At 39.9% G+C, this 26,850-nt stretch overlaps 2 protein-coding genes across 2 annotated transcripts in view; both read left to right on the top strand.

The window, feature by feature from the left end:
• The first annotated feature begins 1,252 nt into the window (after window positions 1-1,252).
• Window positions 1,253-26,850, top strand: part of LOC115826059 (intercellular adhesion molecule 1-like) — a 58,462-nt gene continuing 32,864 nt past the window's right edge. The window contains 6 exon segments of the mRNA XM_030789737.1: window positions 1,253-1,532; window positions 1,709-1,960; window positions 2,881-3,027; window positions 6,559-6,813; window positions 6,911-7,240; window positions 8,526-8,783. Coding sequence (XP_030645597.1) covers window positions 1,253-1,532; window positions 1,709-1,960; window positions 2,881-3,027; window positions 6,559-6,813; window positions 6,911-7,240; window positions 8,526-8,783 — 1,522 coding nt within the window.
• LOC115826537 (intercellular adhesion molecule 5-like) lies at window positions 16,643-20,874 on the top strand. The gene is made up of 6 exons (XM_030790411.1): window positions 16,643-16,717; window positions 17,884-18,138; window positions 18,234-18,563; window positions 19,040-19,267; window positions 19,834-20,061; window positions 20,621-20,874. The coding sequence occupies exons 1-6, from the start codon at window positions 16,663-16,665 to the stop codon at window positions 20,872-20,874; spliced, it is 1,350 nt and encodes a 449-aa protein (XP_030646271.1). The 5' UTR covers window positions 16,643-16,662.

Below are 26,850 nucleotides of genomic sequence, written 5' to 3' on the forward strand. Positions count from 1 at the left end.
CCTTTTTAATCAAGTTCATTTGTATTATGTGAACTACCATGTGCTTAGACATTCAGACAGAAAAGGGGACGTTACTGCCGATTGTGGAAAAGGAAAATTCGTGTAGTTTTCTCACAGGCGGTGAAAAACGCCTTTTCGTTGCCAGTCGGACGATCTTGACACTTTAGACAGCACAGTGCATCAGACGATTTACTTTACAAAGTAGATGTGATAAGATAGAATAGACAGAATTTCCTGAATTTGAGATACAAAAGTTTGAACAGGGTTCGTATTCATACTGTATTCGTATTTTCTGGTGCAGAGCTATGTGCTTGTTTTCGGTATTGTATGATATGGTTTGCTGGTTCAAGGAAACACTCCATTAAACAATGAGAGGGAAGTAGATGTGCCCCTGTTTCATATGGTACTGCCCTTCCTGATTTATTTCCTGTCTCTTTGCTACTTAAGTCACAAAGCTTTATTCTCCTTCCTCCACGTGTTATCTAGGCTATAATCAGTTACCTTTAAACGGGTGGTTCTTATAACGGACTTTCAGGATTCATAAATCAAATGTAATTTGTTCATTGTTTTCTGTTGTTTGTGGTACAGGTGCTGAGACATTTTGTCCCCTTCAGCTTAATCAGTCCAGTATAGTGGTGAAACACAATGAGCCCTTCTCAGTGAACTGTAGCCTGCCGTCAGGAGCCACAGGGGAAATTACCTGGACGCTTTCGAATCGAGAAATTCACAGTTCAGTCTTTGAATCTGGGAATTTTCACTGGAACGACACCATTATGTGCTCTGCAACAATTGTAGGACTTGGCCAATGTCACAAGAATGCAAGTGTCACAGTTTATAGTAAGTATTACAAAATGCCTTCAACACATTTTGTTGTACTTCAGGATTCATATCACACATATTTAGATTTAGATGTGGTAATTGCTACTGAACATATCAAGGTTAAGAATGGGGAAAAGAAATAAAACATTCATTGCAATGCGGTATTAATGGTTCATTTTTAGGGGGCTGGTCATCTACATTAAGGATAGGTGGTGCCTTTTTTTGACCGGGACCTAACATCTGATTTAAACAGATGACAGTCGGGGGAATAATTGTCAGGAGGCCACTGTTTATTGCAGATTATGTAATACAGTAAAGTCGTACATTCAGGCAGCCCATGTTTATCATTCATGCCTTATTATGTATCATTTTCTCTCCTGCAGAGACTCCAGACAGTGTGTCCATCAGTTATGTAAATCACACAGGCCCAGTGATGGAGAAGACACAGTATGAGCTCCAGTGTGACATTAAGAACATCGCTCCTGTTCAGTATCTCACTGTGAGGTGGTACAAAGGACAGACTCTAGTGGACAGTCAAACATTTACTGATGACTCCAAGGCTCCAGTGAATGTTTCTACTACACACCTGATCACTCCCAGTAGAGCTGATCATGGAGCTCAGTACAGGTGTGAAGCAGAGCTGGACCTGGGAGCAGAAGGACCACAACCTCCTCCTGTAGAGATGTCAGAGACTCTTAACATCACAGTACACTGTAAGTTAATTGCCGCTGCAAATCCTAACAAGTGAAACAACACATACCAGTATGATACACCTGTTTACAAGCATGTATGTCTTTTGGTAATGTAGAGAAATGACAACTAATCTTCATAAGGCACATAGTTTGATCTCTTCCACCTCTATCTATCTCTCTCCCCTTGCTCTCTGAAGATGCACCTGTCATCAATACAGCCAAGTTGCCTTCAGTGGTACCGGTCATCAGAGGGTATTCGGAAAACCTTATCTGTGAAGCAGACGGAAACCCAGCACCAGAAATTGTGTGGATGCGTGACAACAAAATCATTGTTAATGACAGCAACCTTGTGATTACAAACGCGAGAGCTGAAAGCGTAGGGTTTTACATCTGCAACGCCTCAAATATGCACGGCAGCAATAGCACAACAGTGAAAGTGGTATTGAAAGGTAAAGAATAATTCACTGTGTCCCTTTTTCCCCTTTTTACAACATACAGGAGTGATACATGTTCTCCATAATCTTTTATATTTTCATTCAAGCGCTTTAGCTCATAGCCTGTTACATTTCTAGTTTATTTTACCTCTTGTTAACGACTTCTATGGGCAAGATTAATTTTAAAAATAATATTTATCTGTGTTGATTATTAGGACGATATGTGTGGTGTACTATTAGGTAAGCTAAGAACAGCGTGAAGCAAAGTGAGACAAAGGTTTTGTCCTTTTCCTCTACGAGTATTTGCTCTCTGTCCAAGAGATAGCAAAAGTATCCAAACAGGGACAAACACAAGTGATAGACAAAGGTGAATGAGGTTTTTGACATCCATTTATACGTACCAGTATTGCTTTGTGTTTGTTTCCTGTTAAATTCTCCAGTCCTCCACCCCATGCTCCTGGTTTAGCAAATGACCTGGAGGGAAGGAAAGCACACTGACATTCTGTCCAGGAATACTGATGCACTGCTGTTTGGTCGCACTGGTTCTCAAGAGACCATGTTTGTGTGTGTGTGTGTGTGTGTGTGTGTGTGTGTGTGTGTGTTTTGCACCTCAGCTTTGCTTGTAGTTGTGCTTGGTGGAGTTTTTTCTTTCTTTTTCTTTTCAGTTTCATTTCAAAGGTTTTTGATGTGAAACCAAACACTGACCACGAATGCATTTGCAATTGATTTCACTTTTAGTGTAGTGAGCCCATATGTTTGGAAAGTGAACATTTTCCTGTGATTTCATATCTGTTATATCACAATGTCATTCAGCTCCTGTTTTTTATGGTTGGTTGATTGTACTTCCTCTGAACATCTAAGTCAAACTTTTGATGTTGGAGCTGTTAGCTGTGGTATGCTTTATTTACCAGTGTGTTCTGTTTCTCTTCACACAGAGAACTACCTGCCGCTCATAGCAGGATTTGTGGCAATCATGGTAGCGGTCATCATAGTTGGCTTCACCATCATTTTCTCCAGCTACTACAAAAACACCAAGATGGGCCATTACAGCCTGAAGAATGCCAAACCCAACCCGCAAAATGGCAAAGAAAACACCCTTCCCATGACGAAACTATCTCTACCACAGAGTGTAAACCCAGCTTAATAGTCTCATCAGACCATCAGTCACTGGACCAGAGACGGGTTTCAGTCTTCAGCTCCCAAAGCTGACTGGACTCATGATGGTACAGGCTTTGGTTCTGAAGCCCCTAGCTGTACCCTGCCTTTTTTGGGCTCGCTCTTTCTTTTTTTACCTTTTCCCATTCCCATAAAGTTGCCAGTCATCCTCACAGAAGCATGTTTTACTACTGTCTTTTTGTTCTGTCTTGGCCAAGTCTGAGTGAAGTATTTTCTCCTTTTTTTTTTTCCTTTTTTTTTATTGTACCAGAGGAGATAAACTTATAAACTTCTGAAACTACTGCCAAAGAAATGATAAGGAAGCACCACGGGATAAGATATTTCATTTCTTCCCATTGTCTTATTGTTGTAAATACTGTTTAAATGAATAGGAAATTGCAGGATTTGATAAGAGCCTTTTCCTGCATATGAGCAAAATCAGCAAATTGTCCTTTTGTTCTAAATGATAACTTGGACATATCAAGGAAATTCTCGTGTTTTTTTTAATGTTAATATAATATTTATGGTGATCAATCACCATACTCTATATGCACAAAGCCAAGTAAGTTCTGAAGAGAATGGAAACATATTTAATCGTGAGTGTAAATATTTATTTTGTTACCTATGAAAATTGCACTTGTATTGACAGGTATTTTGAGCCTTTGTGTACACAGGACATGTAAGTGGTATACATTTTCTTTTTTTATAATTTGAGTGGTGACACGCAGGGGCATAAACTTGAAGTCCTATCTGAAGGAAAAATGAGGAAAACAAAGTTTCTTCCTGTACAAACTATAAAAACTCAGAGGAAAATACTGTAACAGTTTAATGTAAAATTACTTTTTTGAATGTACTTTTCACCCGATATTTCCCTTCTGTGTAACCACTGTACCATATTGTGCCTTTCTGACCACTGCTCCGTTAGTAGTATTTATCATTTTTGTAAGTGTAAAATGCTCTTATTTACAAGTAAATTTTTACTGTAACACTTTGCTGTAACACTTAGAGAAACATTTTTAAAGGACTCTAGGGAGTTATGTTTCCTCTTTATTTCTTTCACATAGCTGTTTATATGAAAGAAGCTTTAATTTAATGTTTAACAAGCACATGTTGTTCAGTGTTTTAGTGCAAACGTCAAGCTTCAGAATACTGGAACATTCTCGTCCAACTTTGTGAGGTGGTAGCAGTTCCATTATCTCTTCAAACCTCCATCAAATCTGCATCACCCACACCAAATCCAAAGGTTTGGGCTTTGAGATCTGTAATGGATCCCCTGGCCTGGTAGAACATGTTCAGATTAGTCTGTCAGACTGGAAAATGCTGCCAAATTGTCCTGTTATTGCAGATATAACAGGCCAGGTTATTTTCGTGCACATTTCAGTGCACCTGTTGTCCACCCATGTTGGCAGCACATGTTCCAGCAATTTCTATTCACACAAAGACTCCAGACAATGTGTCCATCAGTCAAGTAAATCACACAGGCCCAGTGATGGACAAGACACAGTGTGACATTAAGAACATCGCTCCTGTTCAGTATCTCACTGTGAGGTGGTACAAAGGACAGACCCTAGTGGGCAAACAGACAGTTTCTCACACCTCTAAGTGTTCTCCCCTGCACTCCAGCTCACGCCGTGAAGAGCTGATGATGTAGCCGAGTACAGATGAGAGACAGGTGAGACACTTAACATTGTCTGTAAGTAACACACTGTTACAGGTGCTCATAAGTGTTGAAGGCATTTTGTAAATGTACGACCATCATGTTACACAAATTGTAATAAAAATTTCATCCGTCCATCCACTCATTTGTTTGTCTGTACAGTCATACTTTTATTGTAAGCAGCCACAAAATGTTGGGGTTGCATGTTGCAATCGCTGTGCTTTACATAGAAGGTAATTATTACAAGAGTGAGCTGTAGTCGGATAATGAATGTTACCTGCAACTGGCCTTCAACTACTCATTTACCCAAGATATATTCCTCAGTGCAGATAAACGCAGGGAGTGCCCCCTGCTGACCATACTGGAACACATTCAGCTGTTGTGGAGCTAAAATCATAGAATGGTGCCAATGGTATGTGAGTAAAACTATATACACTACAACAGACAGGTAGATGGATAGGTAGATAGATAGATAGAAAGTGCATTACCCCTTTTCAAAGATTCATGAAAATAAAAATGGAAATGTCATGAAAAAGTGGGGTGGAACTTTTTAGTCCTGTCTGAAATGACGTACCACACAACTAAGCAAGAGGAAGGAAGGAAGTCTTGGACTCCATATTTTGTTTTGTAGGTTGATAGTTTAAGGTTATGACATTCACATCTGGTCAGAGCACATGATGTTATGACCTCAAAAGTGAAGACTCTTATCAAACACAGAAATCACATAGTAATACACAAGGTACTCGTGGCTCCACAGATGAACAAACTAACTAGCATCCATATGAGTCCTACTTGTGTGTGTGTGTGTGTGCCATGTGTGTATGTTTGGTTTTCAGGTCAGTAATGCAATTGTTCAGAGAGTCTATCTATCTATCTATCTATCTATCTATCTATCTATCTATCTATCTATCTATCTATCAAATTGTTAGAGGAATCCCTCATTTTTCTTTTAGGGTGTTGTTCTCACATGAAAGTACTGTGCAGTCGCAGGAACTGTTTAACCATCACTTCCAGTAAATGGTTTCTTGATCTGACAGTACGCGGCTTGAAAGACCTCATCAATCATCACTTTATCTCTTCAGCAGTACCAGCTACGCAGAGCACCCAACCCCAAATTATTTCAGAATCCAGAACATCGGCACAACCAGACTCCCAGGAATACAGTTGTATTTTGGAACCATCTCCATTCCCTTCTTTCTTACGGTGGACCATGCTAACTTTTCAGAAGATACTGAGAGTACTGCTGATCACACTTTTACATGGCGAGATTTCCCCTTTGAATCTTTTGCTTGAATCGTTGCTTGACTTGTGGGTTTGTATGCCACAGTAAGGAAACCTTTTCTTTGTGACAGAGAGAGAAGCAACTAGTCTCAGTCAAAAGTGTAGAGATGTAAACTTCCCTTTTGAAGAGGAAACTATACTATAACTATACTTCATTGTTTTATTAATCAAAATAACACTTTGTATCACCTAAGACATGCAGTAAGAAATCCACTTCTTCCATAAATATGAGAACGATCACACACAGGAATAATTCACAGTGTGGTACAGTGTGTCAGGGTGTAGTGAATGGAGGTGTCAAAGAGGACCATTGTTTTTGCTCACAGGGGGTTTAACACGAGGTTTTTACAGATAAGGGGGTAATGATTCACATTCAAAACCAAACTGTAAACAATAAGCAGCAAATCTGCAGATTAATAAGTATGAGACCCTATGAAAAAGAGAAGGGCTGCTGAGATTTGCCTGAGAGAGCAGCATATGAGGTTAAAGTGAAAATTAAGCTGAGTTTCTGCTGTGATAGATGTTCATCCCCTGGAGCTAAACCCACCCAAGGTTGTGGTGAGATTTGGGGATCCTATGTCAGTGAACTGCAGCACCTCCACTAAACGTTATGGCATGGGCTGGGAGGCCCCTGTGGGAGCTGTAGACATGAGGGATGGCATTAATGTGATCACCCGGACAGTTCCAGAGCTGACTGACTGAGACATAGAGGCAATATGCTTCATCAACACTGAAGATGCACAGCACACCAAAGCTCTTTCAGTCATTGTCTATAGTGAGCCTATTTTCCTGGTTGAGAATATGAAAAGTATATCCATAGCTGTTCTTTCTTTGTTCATCCATGCCCAGAACATGTATTTGTATTAACATAGAGACTCCAGACAGTGTGTCCATCAGTTATGTAAATCACACAGGCCCAGTGATGGAGAAGACACAGTATGAGCTCCAGTGTGACATTAAGAACATCGCTCCTCTTCAGTATCTCATTGTGAGGTGGTACAAAGGACAGACTCTAGTGGACAGTCAAACATTTACTGATGACTTCAAGACTCCAGTGAATGTTTCTGCTACACTCCTGATCACTCCCAGTAGAGCAGATGATGGAGCTCAGTACTGGTGTGAGGCAGAGCTGGACCTGGGAGCAGAAGGACCTCAACCTCCTCCTACAGTACAGGCAAAGGCTCTAAATGTTGAAGTGTGTTGTAAGTATTCGTTTTTTTAAAGATTTTCATCCGAACAATTTCTACAATGGTATAGGAAACTGACAGTTCTGCTGCTCTATGTAATAAATGGTCTCACTGAGATCTCAGGTTTCTATTTTCTAAATTCAGAGAGAGAAAGAAATTTGATGCCTTTGAATTTTCATCAGAAAGAGAGAATGAAAATTACAATCAGTGTGCACAGCAACTCACCTCTAGGTGTCACTGTGTCAATATTATACAGTATTGACATTTCAAGCTTCAAGACATTTTTTGTATTAAATACAGGGGAAAAACCAAATATTTTCCAGTCACATTTGGAGATTATTGATGTGTGTGTGTGTGTGTCCGTCTGTCTGTTTGTACAGATGTGTAGGTATGTTTTTTTGTAAGATTTGAAAAGTGTGCCTTTGTTTTATTTTATTTTATTTTTTTAGAGGTTCTTCCTCTATAATCTCCTTATCTTACCTCCTTAAATTCATTGTAATCTAACCTGAAGAGCAGATTTCCATTTTACCTGTAAACTTTCCTTGCTCCAGGTCTTACAGTTTTTGCTTTGGCATCAAATGTAATACTTATTACAGGCTATAGGTCTTTCCATCACACTTATGGTAGGTCACTGAGGTGGGGCAAATAGAACAGCATGATGACGCTCTGCAAGCGCATGGTGTTGTGTGACTTTGGACATGAACAGAAGTTGTCAACGCGTTAAATTTAATGTTCCGTTGCTGCATGGCGTTCTGAGGGTTAAGACAGCTGTAGAGAGATTTAAACATACATCTTAGTCTGATTTAAACATCATCAAGATGTTGTCCATGTTGCCTGGGTTAGCTTATCTCGCACCATTTCTTACTTTTAGAAGTGAGTCTGTGACAATACTTTGTTGAACCTTTACTCTCTCTTTCCTCATATCGCTTTTCCACAACGTCATGGCTGGTTTTTCCTTGTATTCTGTAGCTTGCTGTCAATGTAGTTGATGGTCCATGATAAAGGGCTTCCTTATTATTCAGCGGTTCGTAATTAGAGCACAGTTATTTTCATTTTCAAAAATAATACATACCTTACAGTGAGCACTTAATATATGTTTTACTTAAGCTAAGTAACAAGTCTGCAATGAGTCACCAAACAATCAAAAAATGTCATCTGGATATCTTACAACTTTGAGCCCACCCAGATTCATGGTTTCCTGGACGTCAGAAAGTCCTGTTTAAGCCAGTTTTGACTGAAAAATGTTACATTTATCAAAGCTGAATGTTTGTCATTTAACTATTTAATCATGGTTTGACAGTGTCCTGTGGTAACCTGAAACTAAACCCACCCAAGGTTGTGGTGAGATTTGGGGATCCTGTGTCAGTGAACTGCAGCACCTCCACTAAACATTATGGCATAGGCTGGGAGGCCCCTGTGGGAGCTGTAGACATGAGGGACGATGTTAATGTGATCACCTGGACAGTTCCAGAGCTGACTGACTGGGACATGGAGGCAATATGCTTCATCAACTCTGATGATGGACAGCACTCCATAACTCTTCCAGTCATTGTCTATAGTGAGTCTGTTTTCCCCATTGAGAATACATAAAGTATCCATAACTTGTATGTTTGTTCATCCATGCTCAGAACATGTGTTTGTATTAACACAGAAACTCCAGACAGTGTGTCCATCAGTTATGTAAATCACACAGGCCCAGTGATGGAGAAGACACAGTATGAGCTCCAGTGTGACATTAAGAACATCGCTCCTCTTCAGTATTTCACTGTGAGGTGGTTCAAAGGACAGACTCTAGTGGACAGTCAAACATTTACTGATGACTCCAAGACTCCAGTGAATGTTTCTGCTCCACTCCTGATCACTCCCAGTAGAGCTGATGATGGAGCTCAGTACAGGTGTGAGGCAGAGCTGGACCTGGGAGCAGAAGGACCTCAACCTCCTCCTAGAGCACAGGCAAAGGCTCTAAATGTCGAAGTGTGTTGTAAGTATTCGTTTTTTTAAAGATTTTCATCCGAACAATTTCTACAATGGTATAGGAAGCTGACAATTCTGCTGCTCTATGTAATAAAGGGTCTCATTGAGATCTAAGGTTTCTACTTTCTAAATTCAGAGAGAGAAAGAAATTTGATGCCTTTGAATTTTCATCAGAAAGAGAGAGTGAAAATTACTGCAAGTGTGCACAGCAACTCCCCTCTAGGTGTCACTGTGTCAGTATTATACAGTATTGACATTTCAAGTTCGAGTTCAAGTTCAAGTTTATTTAAAGCCCAGTGTCACTGTTTACAGTCTCAAAGGGCTTTACAGGCCACAACAGTCAAATCAAAATATGACGGCACCCCCTGACTTTCATCTTGCAATAGTTGTGACAGTGAGTCTGTGACAGTACTTTGCTGAATCTTTATTCCCTCTTTCCTCAAATCGGTTTTCCAGTGTTGTGCTGGTTTTTGTTTGTATTCTATAGTTTGCTGTCAATTTATTCGATAGCCCATAGTATTGGCCTTTTTATTGCTTAGTGGTTCGTAGTTAGCTCTCAGTCAGTTTCACGTTCAAAAATAATACATGTCTGGCAGTGAGCACTTAATATATATTTCACTAAAGCTAAGTAACAAATGTGCCCTGCGTCAGTGTTAGTTTTGTCGACAAAAACCGTGATGGAAAATGTTCGTCAATGAACTTTTTTTCCACAATGAAAACGAGATGATAACTAAATAAAATGCACATTTGAAAATAAAATCTGTGACGAAATATATTACCATTTTCGCTGATGAATAATAATGAGACGATAATGTCAGAGACAGACAAATGGACAAGAAATATAGTTATGATAGGCCTATATTTTTTCATTCACTTGCGTGCCTGCACTCAAACTGCATGCTTATGATTCCTTTATACATACTGATAGTGCTGCCTCGATATTGCCCCTCCTCTGGAAATCGAACGTTAAACATTTTAACTAACGTTAACTTGGAAACTCAAATCATGGCTACTCTTGGAAGAAGAAAAAGAATGGATTTGTTCACACATTTTAGCTAGAATACAACTGAAAATAAAATGCACTACAAACAATGTGGGTGCAAAATCGGTGGGAAAAATACCACAAACCTCATTTGACTAAAATTTGATCAAAACTTGCATAGTTTTCGATTGCTAAGTCTAGACTAACACTAACAATGATCAAATGACTAAAATATGACGAAAACGTATATATATTTTGGTCAAAAGACTAAATCTAAGACGAAATCAAAAGTGTGTCCTCGCCTTTTGCCCAGTGAATGCTGGGATCAGCTTCCCCCGCGACCCTAATTAGGATAAGCGGCTTAGATAATGAGTGAGTGAGGGAGTGAGTGAGAGATAAGGGACAAGTCTGCAATGATTCACTGAGAAATCAAAAAATGTCATCCAGATATCTTAGAACATAGAGCCCACTTAGATTCATAGATTCCTAGACATCAGAAATTTCTGTGTAAGCCAGTTTCGATTGAACAATGTTATATTTATGAAAGCTGAATGTTTCTCATTTAACTATTTAATCATGGTTTGATAGCAGTTTCTATTTTCCAAATGCAAAGACGGAAAGAAATTTGATGTCTGTGAATATCAGACAGAGAGAGAAACTGAAAGTTATGATTTAAACATTATCAAAATGTTGCCCATGTTGCCTGGGTTAGCATCAGAGATGTTTAAAAGCACAGCACACTATAAGCCTTTTCTGACAGACTGTTGTTAAATTTCACTTAGTAGACTTTATGAGTCAGTATTTACATTTTCACACACAAAATGCAGTTACAATAATGAATTATATTTGTGTGAAATGCTCCTTACAGTGCAATATTATTTGCTAATTAAACAACAAATAATGGGGTTTTTTTTGTATTATATATTGTCCATCTGTGAAGATATGTAGGTATGGTTTATTCTAAGATTTAAGAAGTCAACTTGTTTTGTTTTGTTCTTTAGAGATTCTCTCTCTAATGTCTCCGTATCCTGTGATGAAGTCATTGAACAAGGAGATACTGGGATCACCTCCACACATTCGCAAAGGAAAACAGACAAACCATGAAATATATCTGCATCTCTCAGACCAGGGAATTATACCTTTACTCGGTTTTTCATAGTTATGAAGCTTATGTCTGTGTAACGTTTTGGAATTCCAATGACCATCAACCATCAACTAATATTTTATCCATAGTCTGCTACTAAGATGTACTTTATATGTTCATTACATTTATCTTTTTTTTTCTAATCAGCCAGTGTGTCCTATACTGTCTTTTTCCGGATGTATCATTCATAGTCTTCCTGACAATTAAGTAAACTTGCATAATGACCAGAGAAAAGAATATTTTAGAGTATTTCTTTGGTGAAAGGTGAAGCAGCTTATAATGACTCACTGATTTGTTTCTATTTTGTTTGTTTGATTGTTGAGGGTTTTTTTTGTTTTTGCTGCTTTAAGTGTGAAATCTGCTTTAAAGCCCAGTGCTGTGCAACAAGTTGTATAAGACAATAAACAGATCCAGTATGTTACAATAACTCAGTTATCCCTGGCAATGTCTCACATGCTCCTCAGAAATCATCTAATGAAAGTTTAATTAGTTAATTGTTGTGCTGACTATCAGTCAGTACCTTGCAAGACAGTTCTTTTGTTTGATATTCCGATGTTTTAGCAAGTGAACTTTAAGAGACGCACAGCTGATGATAATGTATTATTGAATTGAGATTGTTAATAATTTAATGTGATATGATCATTTTTATCTCCCGTTATCTGAGAAATGCTGCAGACTTGCTCATCAGGTGCATATGGTCCCTTTCTGCCTTGCTGAAAATGAAAGACAAGTCAGTTAACTTTTTTTTTTTTAATTCTTTGTCATGTTGATGAATCTGCTGACGAATCTGTTATATATATCCACACACTTTCACGGCCCTCTGGGCTTTGCCCCTTCTCCCCCAGGCCGTGGCTGCGTTTTCTTTTTTTCTTTGTGTGTTTCCCTGCAGGTGTGCTGGTGGTGCAGCAGAAGGCAGTCAGCTCAGTTAGCTACACCGGTGATTTAAAAGCGCTGCCGCTCCTCCTCTCTGCCTCTTCTGTTTTTCCGCCTGTCGTGGATGTGTTTTGGGACGCCTGTCGTGGATGTGTGGTGTTTTTTGGAGAAGGCTCTTCGCACTGACTCTGTGTTTTTGGAACTTTTTGCAAGCCTTGGTGGCTCACATTTGCTCTTTTGGTTGTGTTGGTTAAATAAAATAACATTTTGCCCAACACTACTCTGCATTCTCCCCCTTTACTTGTTGCGCTCACTCGGTGGTCGTGACGATAAACACGAACATTTCCATGTCAAGTGCACAAGAATAAAATGCACCAGACTGAAGGATTGAGATGTAGTCACTTTTGTTACTTTTATGCTTATTGTCGTCTTCCTAGAGCCTGACAGGTCAACACAGAGGTCAACACAAACACTAAACTATATGTGGATTGGCTAATAAGAGGTCTGTCATACCTGCTGGTAGCTGATTGGCTGATTTTGGCCTGGCTTTTTGAAAAATCACTGCTCCATTGGAGTTCCTTTTAAGGCCCTTGTCAAACACATGCAACATTTTCATCTTGGTTGCTCAAACAGCCGAGGAGTTAAAAGGGGAATATACTTCGATTGCTATTAAAACTTATGCAGAGGTTGCAATAGTTCAGTTAAATTTTCACAAAGTATGTCACAGAGATATCACATGTGCCTAGATATACAGGTGTGACGAGGGCAATAAGGGGAGAGTGAGGTAAAGACTGACTATGCCACCTGGGGCATTACACCCCTGGAAATGCTGTCCTAACAAACTCAAGTATTGTTTTGGAAGTTAATAAGGCACACAGACGTGTTACTGATACAAGACAGATGTGTTTTCAAAATAAACCAAATGTTTTATTGAAATGATCAAATTAATCAATCAGTCAAAGAAGCAGGGACTGGAGCTGCTGGGGAAGAAAAAGCATAAAATAAACCAAATGACAGAAACCCGAGAGTAAGGGGAATAAAAACGGCACTATTAAAAATTGAACTAGCAAGGCCTTATTACAAAATCCAAAACTGTAGTTATACTCTAAAATGTATAAACTGCCAGTCCAATATAAACTAAAAACTAAGAAGACTGAACTGAGGCCACTTGTGGAGAAGCAGACTGCAATGAGGAGTGCCAAAGTGTGCCACCACTTAATCACCTCAGGTGCAACACAGCAATCCTCTCAGCAAAAAGAATGGAGCAATCAACACTTATGTTCCGGTGCTTTTACTCGCAAGCATCAAGTGAAGGGCCCTCACCATGGGTGCCAAACCTCCCAACAACATGGCACTCTGCTCACTGAAAAGAAAACGAAAATCAAATACACGACCCAGTTGGTTTGGCAATAGAAGCGGAGGAAGAAAAGCTCAAACACTTCGAGATAAAACAAAATAAGGAACAAAACAGCGGTGAAGACAGTGGCAACGGCAAAAGCAGCGGCAGGTGAACCAGCTCTGGTGTGGGGTACTAACACACAGGATCACTCCCGCGTGGGCAGGACAACTAAAATAGACAATATCATTTGGTTTAAATCCCTTGCTTATTAGTATAATGGGCTGTATTGTAAAGGGCACATACCTTGGGAGCTCAAACACAAAACATTAGGAATGGGGGGTTCGATACTGACGTTTCGAAGCTGTGTCGAGCTTCCGAAGCGCAGGCGTTTCGAAGCACTGCTCTGAAGTGTGGGTCAAAACGCTCATGTCAGGCGACCCCGGCTGAGCTTTGATGTGTTTCACCCCTGTTTCGACAGGTGGCATACCTGCTGCTCCCCACGTTTGGTTGCTGATCACACATCTATCTCAACTGCAAACTCCCGAACGATTTTTCCCGAACGATGTTAAGGAGGTAATTTGTAAAAAAAAAAAAAGAAAGAAAGAAAAAAGAAAGAAAGAAAAGAAAAGAAGCCGACTCAGCCCCAAAACAGCAGAACAACCAATATTTCTGAATAAAAATCTTGACATATAACAATGCGAGACATTGTTCCCTTGTTGCTCTTCATTTTCCATAAGCACAATTGGCTACATTCACTCAAACCTCATTCTGCCATAGATAAAACATGTGATGCCTCTCTGGCATTTATTTATCTTTGTTTCAGATTTCTAATTAAAAAAAGTTGTTAACTATTTCTTATTGAATTTCAAGATTGACAGCGTTATTGAAATCGTTATTTGCTCGCGTCCTCTGATAATGTCACTTGCGGTTTGGTCACTCGCTGTTCGGTCACTCGCTGTTAAACCGTTCCTGGTTCCGTAGATAAGCAAGAGACACGTGAGGCACAATCGAAATATAAGCTACTGTGAAACATCTTAGAGGCAATGCTGTAAGCTGAGTTATCTGACATGTTGTCTGAACACACACACACGCGCGCACACACACACATACACACACACACACACACACACATATATATATATATATATATTAGTAACAATTTAGTGAAAAACGATGTTTGATATGTGATCTTGGTAGCGATGGTAACTGCTACATGGTACAAAACGGCAGTGTGTATTTGTTTTGAAGCTATGCACAGCACTGTTTAGTTTAGAACACAGACACTGAATATTTTTGTATTGTTTTTATTTACAGTTTTCACCGTGCAGGTGAAATGTATGAGGATATGCTAAATCTTACTAGACTGTCTCTTCAATGGCAGCGGTTTAACTTGCTGCTTCAACGCACTGCACGAGAACACTAAAAACACGTTTCACAAAGAAAGTGCATTAAAGGGGCCTACACTTCATAGGCTGCAAAGTACACTCAACCCCACAAAACCCATGTGGTTATTTATCCCAATAAACACAGCAGCCTTTTTGTCAGCAGATTGTCTTCCTAAATGTCATGCCTTACACATGAAACTGAAATGTCAAGCAATTGAAATAGCCTCACAAATGTTAATAAACGCAACAGGAAAGAAATAAATATTTATGGAAACACACTGTTCATTACTGTCCAAGTACTGATGGGAATTCCCATCCCATTAGTGAGCGAGATCATTTGGCTCAGCTCAGCAATAAGAGTCAGCTCTTTCGGCTCCCAAACAGCTCTTCATTTAGTACCATCTCTGGCTTTTATAATTCAGTGAAATTTAGCAATGTTTTGACCTATGACTGGTATGTATGCATGAATATCACTCAAATTATACAATGCAATTATAGTAAACCTTATAATTGTCATGACTTTGGGGGATGTTGTTCCTTTTTTGTCCATGTGGGGTCCTCAGTCTTTTGCATGTTGCGTGTTTAGTTGCCTTGTTCTCATTATTGGTGTATTGTTCTCACCTGTGTCTTTTTCTGTCAGTCTATTCAAGCCTCTTGTTTTCTTTAGTTTTTTGCTCAGTCTTGAGTTGTCACCCATGTGCAATTCCTTGACCAAGCCATGTCACAAGTCTTTGCTCTGTTACCCTTTGTTTCCCCTGAGTCTATTGTCTGTAATTTTCTTGGAGATTTACCTGTTGTTGACTTCCTGTTTACCTGCTCTTGGACTGTGGCTGTGCCTGCTGTATCTTGGACTCGTTTGCCTGATCTTACTGCCTTCTGGTTTTTGACCTCTTTCCCCGGACTGTTTTCTGCTTTTGCCTGATTCACTTTGGTTTTGTCTGCCTTGATTTTCCAAGTAAAAGACACCCGAACTGAAGTCCTCATGCCTCAGTCTCTGCTTCTGGCTCTAACACACAGTTTGTGGCACAAGGGTGAGACTCTGGGTTTCCAAGCTGAAGCCCCAGGTTTGATTCCTGGGTCAACCGCAACAATTTCCAGAATACCATTATTTTACATTATGTTCAGAATAGAAACTCATTGTAATAAAAGACTCATCTTGTCTCTGTGTCCTGTAGACCAAAATATGTATTGATCATATGTATTGATAGCCCGGCATAACCGACCAGAAAAATAAGTAGTTTGGAACTTGTCAACGCTTGTCTGAGTCATTGTTTCACACAACAGTATTATCAAGACATTTTCATTTTCATTTTGGCAGGGATTACCTCCCATAACAACCCGCTCAGGAAATAGGAGCATTTCCTGTTTTTTCCCCCATTACATCTCTATCTAGTTGGCAGTTCTTGCATACGACATTGAAGGCGCCGATCAGACATGCATTTCAAATTTCACACGAAGTGGCCTAAACCCTAATTAAATAGAGCTTTCTTAAAAAAAAATAGATTCTGCGAGGCTTTCTAAACTTCCTATATTCGATTCGAATTTTCCAGCTTTTCAAGCTCAGTGTGAAAATGATGGGTCAGACGACCTAGGACCACTTTGCAATGTTGTGTTTTGGGCGTGGGGTCGGCCAAGGGAAAAGCATGAGGGCAGCGGGCAGGGGAAGGGTGTTGTCTTATCTTTGACTTGGGCAGAAAGAGACTTAACCATACGTCTTCATCTGATTTAAACACCATCAGGATGTTGTCCGTGTTGCCTGGGCTAGCTTATCTCGCTACATTTATGACTTTTAGAGGTGAGTCTGTGACAATACTTTGTTGAACATTTATTCTTGTTGAACTGATGAATTGTTGAAATTTTTTCTCATATCCTGTTTTTCACAACATTGTTACCAGTTTTTGTTTCTGTTCTGTAGCTTGCAGTCAGTTGATTTCATGGCCCATAATAATGGACTCTATCGTTGTTCAGCGGTTTGTAATTAGTTCTCAGTTTCATTTTCAAAAATGATATGTATCTGTCAGTGAGAACTTACGCATATACATATAATAATACATATTTTACTAATACATATTTTACTAAAGCTAGGTAACAAATTTTAAGTAACAAATCTGCAATGATTCACTGAGGAGTCAGAAAATGTCATCCAGATATCTCAGGCAGTAGTCTATAGCCCATCCAGATTCAAAGATTCCTAGACAACAGAAATTCCTGTTTAACCCAGTTTTGACTGAACAATGGTACATTTATCAAAGCTGAATGTTTCTCATTTGACTGTATAATCATGTTTTGATTGTGTCCTGTGGTTAGCTAAAACTAAGTTCACCCAAGGTTGTGGTGAGATTTGGGAATCCTGTGGTCATAGTGATCCAAAGGTAATAGGTGTCTGGTAGGTAAGATAATAATAAGGTAATAGGTATATTTCTTAAGACAGTGGGAGGGTTAATTAAACTTTAAATATATTCATTAACAGGGTGTATTCTGACTGTGTGCACATTGCTTTTCAAGTGTCCTCTAAGGCTAAGACAAAAAATATGTTGAGTCCCTGATTCAAGACACTTATGGTGTTTTTTGAAAACTTGTTTCATTGATCAAAGCTATACTTCCTTGTTTTATTAAGCAAAACTACACTTTGTCACCTAAGACATGCAATAAGAAATCCACTTCTTCCATAAATATGAGAACGATCACACACAGGAATAATTCACAGTGTGGCTCAATGTGTGAAGTAGATGGAAGTTTCAAAGAGGACCATCGTTTTTGCTCACAGGGGGTTTAACACCAGATTTTTACAGATAATGGGGTAATGGTTCACATTCAAGACCAAACTGTAAACAATAAGCAGCAAATCTGCAGATTAATAAGTATGAGACCCTATGAAAAAGAGAAGGGCTGCTGAGATTTGCCTGAGAGAGCAGCATATGAGGTTAAAGTGAAAATTAAGCTGAGTTTCTGCTGTGATAGATGTTCATCGCCTGGAGCTTCACCCACCCAAGGTTGTGGTGAGATTTGGGGATCCTGTGTCAGTGAACTGCAGCACCTCCACTAAACATTACGGCATGGGCTGGGAGGCCCCTGTGGGAGGTGTAAACATGAGGGACGATGTTAATGTGATCACCTGGACAGTTCCAGCGCTGACTGACTGGGACAAAGCGCCAATATGCTTCATCAACACTGATGATGGACAGCACAACAAAACTCTTTCGGTCATTGTCTATAGTGAGTCTGTTTTCCCTGTTGAGAATATGAAAAGTATATCCATAACTTATTTGTTTGTTCATCCATGCTCAGAGCATGTATTTGTGTTAACACAGAGACTCCAGACAGTGTGTCCATCAGTTATGTAAATCACACAGGCCCAGTGATGGAGAAGACACAGTATGAGCTCCAGTGTGACATTAAGAACATCGCTCCTCTTCAGTATCTCAGTGTGAGGTGGTACAAAGGACAGACTCTAGTGGACAGTCAAACATTTACTGATGACTCCAAGACTCCAGTGAGTGTTCCTGTTCCACTCCTGATCACTCCCAGTAGAGCAGATGATGGAGCTCAGTACAGGTGTGAAGCAGAGCTGGACCTGGGAGCAGAGGGACCTCAACCTCCTCCTGTAGTGAAGTCAGAGACTCTTAACATGACTGTGCATTGTAAGTACACTATGCTGAGTATACGTAATTAAACAATGAAGGTCTCTGCAGCCAGAAGTGCCAAATATTTTCCTTTCTACATCACAGCTTTCAAATTGCTACCTTTTATATGGATGTCATTGTCTTTTTTTCAGATGAGCCGATGATAAAAACATGTTTGAACTTCTCTCGGATGTGGAATTCCACCTTGGCCACTGTGGATAAATTGCATATCGATGTTTTGGGGAACCCATATCCAGACCTTACCTGGTTCCATAGAGGAGAAGAGGTTGAAGCATCTGTGCCCTTCAACACAAATGACTCTGGATGGTACCAGTTAATTGCCAGAAATAAACTGGGTGAAAGGAGCTGTGACACATTCATCACTGTGGAGTGTATGTTTCTGCCATGTAGTGTTGTAATGAATCTATCCCTGTGTATTTCTCATTAGAATAATTCCCATTCTCATGAAAATCATGTGTTTCTTCATGGTAAAGATGCTTCTGAGATTGACTGCCCTTTGGAATATGAGGTGAGGGAGCAGGAGGAGGTGAATATTTCTTGCACAGCAGTGGGTTCTCCAACTCCTGAGATCTCCTGGTCCAAAGATGGAAAGAGAGTCGATCGCCCGAAACATCTCTCCAGAGAAAACGGTGGCTCCTTCACTATCAGTGCCACAAATAAACATGGAACTAAGGAGCATGTGCTAAAAATCAATGTTCTCTGTGAGTCGTCCTCAGTACATAATTGATTTTTTTATGGAACATAGAAATGCTTGTAGGAACGCTTACATTTGTGCACTTCCCATTGGATACAAATGAAGGGGGGGGGGGGCTACAGAATGTGTATGCCGACCTGCATTACATTTTGAAATAATGTGTACAAATCGGTAACATTTCCTTAGTGTGTGTGTGTGTGTGTGTGTGTGTGTGTGTGTGTGTGTGTGTTTGAAACATTGAAAACTCAGGGTCCGTGCATTTTAACAATTTTAGCTGTAGTAGAACTCGATAGTCTTGCTCCGCACTGATGGTGAAAGTCAAGCTGGATGAAAATTTGTTAAAACAGGACCATTTTCACACACACTCCAGAGCATCTGTTCCCCTCAACACAAACGACTCTGGATGGTACCAGTTAATTGCCAGAAATGAATTGGGTGAAAGGAGTTGTGACACATTCATCATTGTGGAGTGTATGTTTCTGCTGTGTAGTGTTGTAATGAATCTATCCCTGTGTGTTTCTCATCAGAATAATTCCCATTCTCATGAAAATCATGTGTTTCTTCATTGTAAAGATGCTCCTGAGATTGACTGCCCTTTGGAATATGAGGTGAGGGAGCAGGAGGAGGTGAATATTTCTTGCACAGCAGTGGGTTCTCCAACTCCTGAGATCTCCTGGTCCAAAGATGGAAAGAGAGTCGATCGCCCGAAACATCTCTCCAGAGAAGACGGTGGCTCCTTCACTATCAGTGCCACAAATAAACATGGAACTAAGGAGCATGTGCTAAAAATCAATGTTCTCTGTGAGTCGTCCTCAGTACATAATTGATTTTTTTATGGAACATAGAAATGCTTGTAGGAACGCTTACATTTGTGCACTTCCCATTGGATACAAATGAAGGGGGGGGGGGGGCTACAGAATGTGTATGCCGACCTGCATTACATTTTGAAATAATGTGTACAAATCGGTAACATTTCCTTAGTGTGTGTGTGTGTGTGTGTGTGTGTGTGTGTGTGTTTGAAACATTGAAAACTCAGGGTCCGTGCATTTTAACAATTTTAGCTGTAGTAGAACTCGATAGTCTTGCTCAGTACTGATGGTGAAAGTCAAGCTGGATGAAAATTTGTTAAAACAGGACCATTTTCACACACACTCCAGAGCATCTGTTCCCCTCAACACAAACGACTCTGGATGGTACCAGTTAATTGCCAGAAATGAATTGGGTGAAAGGAGTTGTGACACATTCATCATTGTGGAGTGTATGTTTCTGCTGTGTAGTGTTGTAATGAATCTATCCCTGTGTGTTTCTCATCAGAATAATTCCCATTCTCATGAAAATCATGTGTTTCTTCATTGTAAAGATGCTCCTGAGATTGACTGCCCTTTGGAATATGAGGTGAGGGAGCAGGAGGAGGTGAATATTTCTTGCACAGCAGTGGGTTCTCCAGCTCCTGAGATCTCCTGGTCCAAAGATGGAAAGAGAGTTGATCGCCCGAAATATCTCTCCAGAGAACACGGTGGCTCCTTCACTATCAATGCCACAAATAAACATGGGACCAAGGAGCATGTGCTAAAAATCAATGTTCTCTGTGAGTCGTCCTCAGTACATAATTAATTTTTTTATGGAATATACAAATGCTTATAAAAACGATAGAAATGAAGACGTTTCATCTGTTTTAGATGAAGGTGACATGCTGATTTGAATTATTTTATTCTGCAGTCTTTGGTTGTTGTTTGTGATTTTAGCTAATAACTCCATGAACTAGAAACAGGTGAATGTGAACTGTGAATGGTGAAGAGTGTTGTGTTACAGAATTTCCTATAGTTTAGTGATCTGTAATTGTACAAATGACTAATTAACCTGAGAGTTCTTAGACTTATCTATGATTACCATTGACCTCATTATTCTTAATGTTAACCACAATTCCTTTAAGGCACAGACAGCACTTGTGATTGGTTCTATTTCTATTTCATCTAGGAAGAGGACACAAGAATCTTAAAACTCAGAATAGCACATCTGGTGACACAGGAATCACAAACAAAGCAGATATAATATGTACTCTGAACATTTGGGACCACACAATATTTTCAGTGAACAAAATTTCATATTTTATTTTCAGAAACATACAGTATTAGTGCAGGGTCTTCATGCAGATCTGAGGCCATTAATCCTGGCTCTTCATCCAGACCTGAGGCCATTAGTCCTGGCTGTTCATCCAGATCTGAGCGCATTAGTCCTGGCTCTTCATGTAGATCTGAGGCCATTAGTCCTGGCTCTTCATCCAGATCTGAGCACATTAATCCTGGCTCTTCATGCAGACCTGAGGCCATTAGTCCTGGCTGTTCATCTAGATGGGAGTAGATTGATGCTGGCACTTCAAGCAGATCTGAGGGTATTGGAGCTGGCTCTTCATCCAGATGGGAGTGGATTGATGCTGGCTCTTCATGCAGATGTGAGGGCATTAGTGCAGGCTCTTCCTGAGGCACCTGCAAATCCTCCTCACGAGGGAACACTTTTGCAGTTTCTCTTTGCACTCATATGTGGCGGGCTTACTCTCAGGTGGAGATGCAACATCTTCCTGTGGCACACACTGAATCTGGTTCTTAGCCAGTGTCTTACTGTTTGCCCCGTTTCCCCCTTTGGATGGCTGTTAGTAAGCAAAAGAATGATTTTTCTTATATAAAAAGTAAGTACCGTGACATATTCTATGGAAAACAACATGAAATTACACGTACAATTACAAATGGTTTTGATAGCTACAGAAACAATGCTAAAATAACAGAGCTAAAGATTAATTAACATGCAAAAATATGCAGTTCTATGCTTCATTCTTACCTTTGTTTTGATTTTCAGTCTCGCAATCCTTTCCTTCAGTCTTGCCCACCAGGATTTCTTCTTCCCTTCAGTAGGAGGAGGAACATTTAGACTTTCTTCCTCCTCCCCCTCCTTCTCCTCCTCCTCTTCCTCCAATTCCTCTTCCCAAATCGGGGGTAAACCTGCCACGCTCTCTTCCGTGTCCGAATCGCTGTCCGTTTCGTAATCCTCGGAGGCTAGACCACACTGCTTAGCCACCTTTTCCAGGACAACGTCCGCTATCTGCTCCACTGGAAACACTGTGGTGGGAAGGCTGTTGGATTTTAGGTAACGCCTTACCAGTTCCTCCACAATCTTAGCAAGGAGCTCGCGTGGAGTCGGTCGTTTTGTTTCAGACTCCTGAAAAGACACGACCGTGTCAGGTTCCCCTCCGTGTGCCACCACTGATACCGCCATTTCGCTCTCCAGGACAGACAGTATCATGTTCTCCATGTCATAAAGGAACTTATGAGCCCTTGCATGGTCATAAGTGAGGCCATCCATCTCCGATTCATGTCTTTTTAATACAGCATCCACGATCTTAGCGGCATGCTGTTCCAAAGAGGGAACACCCTCTAGACCAATGGTTGTCTGTCTGACTACCCTCGGACAGACAGACAACACCGTGTAAGAGATTGCGCCTGGGATCGGATCAGGCACACTTGAATCCACAGGACCGTCCCCAGCCTGTAATGTTACCTGGGTATGGGAAGGTGTGGACTCAACCAGCTCCTCCGTTTCAGACCTTCCACGAAAAACAAAAATAAAATGCAAAAATTCATATTACTACTTCCATTCATATTACTATTCTAATTAATATGTCTATTTCAGTCTAATTTATTTAACCAGTTTATGAACAATTCTTATGTCTGATGATACCCTTTAGATAATTATCATATTCTTTAAACACAGTACACTATGAATGCACAATAAATGCATTATAATGTGGACAGATGAAGAGAGCAACATTTCATTTGAATTTACCTCTCTGCTGAGGCACAGATGGATGGTGGGGTGCCAGGGGTAACCACTCTAGATATAAATAAAGAGCTTGGATACACTCCCAAGCTTCCGGAGATCAATGGAACAATCATCACTTCTGTGATCTTGCTGGTGACCTTCACGACTTCTACAACCACCCAGCAAATTTCAACTTTAGTCATCTGCATTGAAAAAAAGAATCAGCAATTAGTCAATTTGCATTCAAACAATACATGTGGTGGACTTTACCCTCAGTCTATCTAAAAGTTTCACTGCTAACTAAAGAATCATAATAAATTGTCACGTGTCTAAAGACAGGCTTACTGAAGTCATTGCATTTAGATTTTACAGGAACTCCAGAGCATCTACCACTTACAATTTACATATAAACTTGTTATGAACATCTAAAGAAAACTAGCAAAATATATGACATTTGACCAAAATTTGTATCCCCTATGATCAATGACTTTTAAAACAAGTAATATACTAATAGAGAAGCCTACTGGTTGGGGCACCCCATCTCGGATCAGACTCCATTGCCTGCAAGAGAAAAGACTTAGTTAGTAATTACACATAACACAAACACAATAACTACAGTGAATATACACAATACACAAGCCTAATTAATATGTATAATAACCATATAATTACTAACTCATTAACTCTAATTGTACATTCATTTCTCACAACATCAAATTCAATGTAAGACGGCTGCTGAGACCTCTAAATGTAGTGATTTACTTCAAACAACATTGAATTCTCTCTGACACGGCCAAAGCAGCATGAAAGACAGAGAACATACTCAGTAGTCAGGCTGGCCAGGATCTCCTGAAGGACAGGAGATTCTTGCAGAACACTCAGGAGAGAAGATGCATCCTTACAGAGCATCCTTTTCAGTCTGGCATTCACTGCTGCTCGCTTACGCCTGATTTCATATTTGTAGGAGTCTTTTATAAAATCGATCTGCATGCCGAAAATAACATTGTAAAGTAAGCACATACATTACAGAACAGAGACTGTGGTTCTAGTAACAGAAACATTTTAAGAGTAGTGTTTACGATTTGGAATAACCTTAAGAATCTTCTACGTGAGAGTTTAACTGTTATAGAACAGTACTATATTTTCAACGCTTATTGTAAATGTTAGTGTAGGCTCCTACATAATATTCCACAAAAATTACACAGAACTGTATTTTACTTATAAACTTTTGCGTTTACATACCTTATATGCCCTTCTTCCCTCTGGATCATCAATTACAATGTCTGTTTGGTAGGCCACACTCTCAGCAACCATTGGTTGAGACAGAATCTCTTCAATCTGACCAACATGGCAAACATAGCACAGTTAATTACGTTGATAGATACTTAATCAGAATAGTGATAATTAGGAATCAGAACTCAAATATCAAGGCATAATATAATAGTTTTTCTCTGTATATAATCGATAGCACTTACTTGGTTTTCCTCTGACATTTCGGAAGCGTGTAATGGTTCCTCAGAAAACTAGTTGAGACCACTTAAGCCCAGCTCGTGTTTTGACAAGAACAAAACTGAACGAAAGTCGGCGAGCCACCTTCACTTTATACAATCTTTTGGGTGACGTCACAACAGCGGCCCACGCTGCAGCCAATGGTGCGTTCTCTCAGAAGTCTACAATCTAATTGGTCAAATCCAGAGCCGTTGAGAGAGAACTTGACAGCGCGTGGTATGTTTTGGAACTATTGAATGTGTACATGAACCACGTGATCGCGTAGCGGCGAGATCAGTCAGTGTCGCAACTCTCTCTCTCAACGGCTCTGGTCAAATCGTAAAACATACATTGAAAGCGTTCGTGTACTTCTGAAGTTGAATTTTTGAGTCAGATTTTCAGTTAGAAAAAAATACTAATTTGTTCAAAACGGACTGAAATAGCTAAGAAGCTAACCACGTTTCGTCGATTTCGGATCCATTTTTCAAAAGAAAGAGAAATCTTTACTTGAAATCAGACAACGCCATTCTTGGAAATTTGAATATCATTGCTAAGTTACTGTCTTGCCGCTTCGAGTTTGGTGATTGCTCGTTAGCTTATTTCCAAATAACTCAAAACAATGAGAATGCTTTTATGTCAGCCAACATCAACACTCAACATCTTCACCTCAGTTTTTCCACACTCTTCCGTTACCAGCTACTTTGCTTCGCGTGCCCCGGTACCCCCTGGTTACCCCACTCAAAGACCGAACGAGCGCTGATCAAAAACAGGTAAAAGCTCCAACCATGGCTCCCATTACCCTGACGGTCAACGGACCTGTTTTCTTTCTAAATCCAGCAGTTTCTAAAGATCATAAACAAAAAGCTGCTCGTGTATACTGACTTAATTTCTACAAAACCACTACAGGAAACAGTTAAAAGTCACAACGTGAACAAAAATCACTCCATTACAATTTCCCGGTTACTTCTTTTCAAGGGTACTTCTATATACCGAAATACAAAAAGTATAATTAAGTCAGCGTCAGCTCAAATTTTTATACGAGTTGTCAGACTTTGGTTTTAGCGTTAGCCTTCCGTACCTGTGTTTTGTAGCTGCTATTTCCTTCGTTCTTTAATTGTTCGGTTTTGGGCCCCGCTGTTTTACTTCTGCGTAGTTCGGCTGGGACTCCTTTCGATAAGACTTAGGTTAACTGATGACAAGAACTTTTGTGCCTTGTCTTTCGAGGCAATGTTTTGTTCCCCCGACAAAAGATAGATCGTACTACACAATAAATCAAGTTATATAACTTTTGTTTTATCCATCAATAGTACATCGTGAGGTCAGTCCTAGTTCAGGTGATATAGCTAAATTTGAGGTCATATGTTCACTTTTTCATAAAAGCATAAAACTTGGTACACTTGTACAGTTTGGGTCCCTAAACATTTTCAGAGAAGGAGCCATTGAAAAACCGCCTCGTGGCCATTTTACTTTCTGCAGAAATCGCAGTATCTGAGAAGATGCAGAATGAAATTTCAGACATACTTCATGTACTTCTTCATTTGCAATCACTCTATAGGGCCAAAATTGTCTATTATGTTAGTGTCCACAAGGAGGAAGCATTTATTTCAGTTGACAGTTCTCAGTGCTGCCATCACCGCTCCTTTAAATAGGAACAAGCTCCAGCTTTTTAAAACAGCCTCAATAAGAGGACAGTAAACTTGCTGAAAAATCACAGAAAAATCACTGGAATGAATGGAGCAAATTCCCTCAACTAAGGATGCACCAGTGCAGCACCTCAAAAGAGCCGTGTACCAAGGAGGACACTGCTGGGGACAAGCACTTGAGGTGGCTCCAGATAGGCCGTCTCTAACAGAATGGGGTTGGATTAACCCAAGCGACTGGAGAGCATTGTGGTCAACTCTTCCACGGGCAAGCCAGTCCATCCTTGAACTCTTAAGTTGTGGCTGCAAGAAAGGCTACCGGGGCATTTGCAAATGCACAAAAGCCTCCTTAAAGTGCACAGCTCTGTGTCAGTGTGTAGGAGACTGTGACAGAGACAGTTAATAATAGGTTCAACAACAAAATAACCAAACAAATGTCTTTCTGAAATAACTTTTTGAAGTAAATCCTTGTTCTTGACACATTCTCTTTAAGCTAATTTCTTAAGGTCATATTGAATACTGTTCTACTCTTTACAGTCACTGTATTGTAGTGGTTAATGAACCAAAGGATTAAGCTTTTAAGACTTGATGCAACATGCATGCAACAGACATGATATTATAAAATTTAGCCTAGGTTCTCAGATACTGT

This window comes from Chanos chanos, chromosome 13 (assembly GCF_902362185.1).
Source record: "Chanos chanos chromosome 13, fChaCha1.1, whole genome shotgun sequence".
Lineage (NCBI taxonomy): Eukaryota > Metazoa > Chordata > Actinopteri > Gonorynchiformes > Chanidae > Chanos > Chanos chanos.

Excerpts from the sequence above, each read along its gene's own strand:
- LOC115826537 (XM_030790411.1), top strand. The coding sequence starts at position 16,663 with ATGTTGTCCGTGTTGCCTGGGCTAGCTTATCTCGCTACATTTATGACT. Across the intron at positions 18,564-19,039 it reads TCTTAACATGACTGTGCATT|ATGCTTCTGAGATTGACTGC; the intron begins GTAAGTACACTA and ends TTCATGGTAAAG. Across the intron at positions 19,268-19,833 it reads GCTAAAAATCAATGTTCTCT|ATGCTCCTGAGATTGACTGC; the intron begins GTGAGTCGTCCT and ends TTCATTGTAAAG.